This window comes from Gavialis gangeticus, unplaced genomic scaffold (genome assembly GCF_001723915.1).
Source record: "Gavialis gangeticus isolate Ggan-Ray unplaced genomic scaffold, GavGan_comp1, whole genome shotgun sequence".
Taxonomy (NCBI): domain Eukaryota; kingdom Metazoa; phylum Chordata; order Crocodylia; family Gavialidae; genus Gavialis; species Gavialis gangeticus.
Window position 1 is genome coordinate 25,896,319 of NW_017729006.1, and position 4,389 is coordinate 25,900,707.

A 4,389-nucleotide genomic window follows, 5' to 3' on the forward strand; every position below is an offset into this window, starting at 1 on the left:
ATGCTTGTGGGGAGGTTGTCCCTTGAGCTAGTAATAAGTAATCAGACTAATGCAATTCTTTTTTTATGTAGCTCTGTCCAGAATAGCGAACGTGGCAAAAAAATTGGAAATGTCATGGCCACCACTAGCCGGAATGTTGTACAGACGGGAAAAGCTGTAGGTAAGAAATTTGTTCACTGAACCCCAGCCTGGAGCACTAAGGAAGTATCTAATACTAATAGATCTAATGCAGAAGATATATCTGCAAGTATTGCAGCTTTCATGTTTAATAGTAGAGACAAGACGTAAATTTGAAGTGCTTCAAAATGCAGCTGCACTGTAAAGCATTTCAGTGGTAGGTAGATGTGCAGCTTCTTGCTGTGCCTCCCTGGCATGTAGGAGGGGCACAGAAGTGGACTTTTAGTGAGCACTCTGAAGCAGAGTCGACTGTCAGCACATTCTCATGTGGTCTACCTCTGCCCAGTTTGTGCTGTTCTGATGGTATGCCTCCATTGACTTCAGTAGGCTTTAACACGTCCGTTGCATTTTAACAAGGAGCATCTCTCCATCTTGACTCTGCTAAGGGATCTGTCCCCACATTTAGTGGTGGGATGGACCATCAGCCTGCCACACAATTTCCAGTGTGCTGGCTTTTGTCAGCATTTTGGAACAAGCTATGCAAAATAGAAGTGATCTGCCTGCTCCTTCAGTCTCTCTTGAGGGCTAAGGAGGCCACCCAGAGACCAATTATTGCTGGTTGACCATAGCATTTATTCCAAGATACCACACTTAATGGCACAGATTTTTGGATTTGCATTGTAAATTAAATCTCTCTTGTTTGCAGTCATTCAGTTTCATGTATAATTGGGTTTTTTATGTAAACTTTTCTCTTGTTTAAAAATGCAGGTCAGTCAGTTGGAGGAGCCTTCACCAGTGCAAAATCAGCCATGTCCTCGTGGCTTTCCACTTTTACTCAGTCAACGCAAGGCCTCGGGGACTGAATATAGCACATGAATGAATAGTGGCTTTACACTGTGCTTCTCAGTATTTCAGTTGTACTGGTCTTTCTCAGCTATACAAAGACTGTAGTAAAGTGTAGGTATGGAGACTTAGCTGTGGAGGACCAAATTGTTGTTGTTTGTTGCATACAGAGAAAACTGAAATGTTACTCTTCAGTGTCACTGTAAGTTTGAGTTTCTCCCCCAATATTGGGAGGATAAAAGTGGCATATAAAGCTCTATTGCAGTACATCAGTTAGTTATTTTAAAATGAGTCCTTTTCTTTAAATCTGAGCCTTCATAAAGACACTAACAAATAAACAAGGCTTGATGCAAGCCAGAATATAGGTTTGAATTCAAACGTGTACATTTTCTTGAATAGTGAAGAAGTTTATGTAAATTAGCTGTATTTTACAATTCAGATAGCCAGATAGTTCCTATAATATTTGTTAGAACTGAAGTGTAACAATACTGATTCATACATTTGGATCTAAGGGCGTGTGTATAAAATTAGCAACACAGGCCAGGCTGAGCCCTTCTTGCTGTCAGTTTTAAATGAAATCCAGCACTGTTGCTGATTGAGGCTGCTTGATGTGATTTATACCCCATCATCAAATATGTGTGTTCATCTCTATTTAGCTTTCTTTTCTATCCCCACAAACCTTTGTGACATTTGCAAAGTCAGTTTCTTGTTGTTATTTGTATTCCAGTGGTCAGAATATTAACTAGTTGAAATGGTGAATGTTTCCACCAAACTTGTCACAGGACTTGAGCAGAAATTCCAGTTAAAGAGATTTCTTTAGGGAAATGCATAACAGAATAGACTCTACAAAAATATGAATTCAAACACTGGACAAATATAGCAGGTCAAATAGAGCAGAATTATAAACAGTTACATGCAAGTGAATACAAGACTGCTACTAAATAAGGACAGTAGTTTAAACTTAACATTTTGTTGCCAGGAAGATCATGAAAGACTTTTGAGTAAAAATTGTCCAGATGTGGTTAAGGCTTTCATTTTTTTTCTTTATCTACTCAGGGAATATCCTTTTCATAGGTAAGGACTCTTTTCATTTTGAAAGCAAAACTGCTATTGTAGAAATCTGAAGGTGAGCCATAAAAAAAGAAAAATGGCATAGCCACTTGTACCTGGGGTGACAATCCTGTATTTAGTACATGCCATGTGTCTGTATCTAAGTATATCCTGAAACAGGAGCACTTGTTCATCAAACTTGAATCTTTCTTTCATCTCTGACAAAAATCTGTAAACATCTGCATTTCAACCCCTATTCTCTAACTTAACATTCCGCTTCATAAAGAATGCTTATAAGATGAAATCATGTCTTTATGAACATTGGTGGGAGCTTTGCCATTCATTTTCATGGGACTAGGATTTTGCCTGTAGTTATCTAGGATGTCTATCTCCTCCTTCACTTTGAAAGAGTAGAGCTGCAGTAGCTCTTCATCTACTTCACACTTAAAAATTAAGATCACTAGACAGCCTCTTAATTCAGCTTCTTTCAAAAGATTTAAAGCCACATTTGCAACCAATTTCCATACACTGACACTTCTGTTCCCTTGTTTTTCATCTTCATTGTTCCTCTCAGCTTCCTAAAAAGCCAGTGTTTTTAAAAACTAATTACAAGTAGAAACCCTTGATTTAAAATTAAATTTCACAGCTATACAAGTGGTTTTACTTCTAAAGCAAATATTTCTCTTGTGCCATTATTTTTTCCTACAGAAATAATGGTTACTCACTAACTGCTTGTATTGCTTTAAACTAAATAAGTGTTCTGTATCTTTTCTGCAGTACTTGAATATAGCTCAGCTCTGTCCCCTTTGGCTTTTTTCCCATTATTCTGTTGTCTTAAAGACCAGGAACACTCAACATGTACATACCTCTGAAAGAAGCTAGGTTAGAGTAGAAGAACTTTCCTTGACTTCTCATTGGCCATAAAGATTTCATGCATTATGCACATTAGAAAATAGCATGCTTATTTGGGGGAAACTTTGAAGCAGTTCCTTATATTATTTGTTGACTTGAGCCTCAAGTATTCAGACTTCATGTTGTAGTGAAGGCAGTCTGTGGCCTCTAGGCCAGTGTAGGCTAGAAGATGATTATTAGGAGTCAGATAAGTAGCTGGGATTTACAGGTACAAGGTGTAGAAGCAGGGCCCTTATGGTTCCCCCTTCTTCCTGTATTTTAGGACTCTGCCCTTTGCTATTGCCGACTTCGTTAACTTTCTCCTCGGTTCTAGGAGCCTACGAGGAATCCTGAGTGGAAGATTACTCATTCAGGAGGATGTCCTCTATAGCAGCAGGCCTGCTGCTGCTGTGTAGTGAGTCTCAGAGCTCCAGGGCTCTGTAGACATTGGCACAGTTAATTCAGAACTTGTGCTCCATTAACAGTTGCGTGATATTCTCCCAGCTGTCCTTGTTCAGGAGTGAGAGAGGAAAATACTCTTGGTACAGCCACTTTCTCCTACCCTTCAGCATTAAAGTTCAAGTATTAAATTGGCAGCTTTACTTGTACTTTAATTCAAGTGATGCTCAGAGAGAAAGGTAGGAGAAACGTGGGGGTACGCGTGCATATGTCTCATTTTTTCAAGGAGCAGCTTCTTGCTAGCTGTCTGAAACAGTATTTACCTCAGCTTTACTACAACCAATGCAGATGAAGAGATCATTAGTAGATACACTCTGCCAGTCACCTGAACTACATTTGGGCAATGGTGCATGTAGCTACCAAAACAAATGCAAGGCCTTGTCCATTTGGATGTCTTACATAGTCAGTCCTTCAATTTATTGTAATACTGATCTCTAGTAAATCAAACTCAGTTAGTGGAACAGGTATTTCTCTAATGTGCAGTGTCTAAGTCACAAAATAACTGAAGATTTGCATCATACAACACATTGTGAAGGCATGTTTGCATGTCACTATGTAATAGTTGTGGCTGTTTGATTCCACTGAACAACTTCCTGGCAGATGAAGCATCTAGTTGTATGCTCTGTGCTAGTCAAAGCCTTTTCATCAAACCCAGACACCAGTGGAACTACATGTAGGTCCCAAACTCAAGACTGAGTACCATTGACCAAATTAGTCAGTCCTGTATACTAAAGCTTTTGCCCCTAACCAGCAATCCACTTGATACCATACACTTAACTTCCCTGCACATGATACTGATCAGACTATATACCGTGCCATTTATAAGTACCATTTAAAAAAAATCAGTGTTCCACTCTATTTTCATTTTACCTTGTACCACTGTTTTAAACATTTTTGTAACCAAATTTAAAATTTTGCTGAAAACAGCATTGATTTCAGCAAAATGTTACTAACAAACTAAAAGGGCAGTATTACTAGTAAAAGTGAAGGCATAAAATGAGATATTTTGAAGACAAAAACAGACATTTG

The 4,389-nt window shown here is 38.6% G+C and overlaps 1 protein-coding gene across 1 annotated transcript in view; it reads left to right on the forward strand.

The window, feature by feature from the left end:
* AVL9 (AVL9 cell migration associated) overlaps nt 1-2,102 on the forward strand; it is a 59,111-nt gene extending 57,009 nt beyond the window's left edge. The window contains exons 15-16 of the mRNA XM_019509010.1: nt 72-160; nt 886-2,102. Coding sequence (XP_019364555.1) covers nt 72-160; nt 886-980 — 184 coding nt within the window. The 3' untranslated portion in view covers nt 981-2,102. The remainder of the gene's footprint in view (nt 1-71; nt 161-885) is intronic.
* The last annotated feature ends 2,287 nt before the right edge of the window (nt 2,103-4,389 follow it).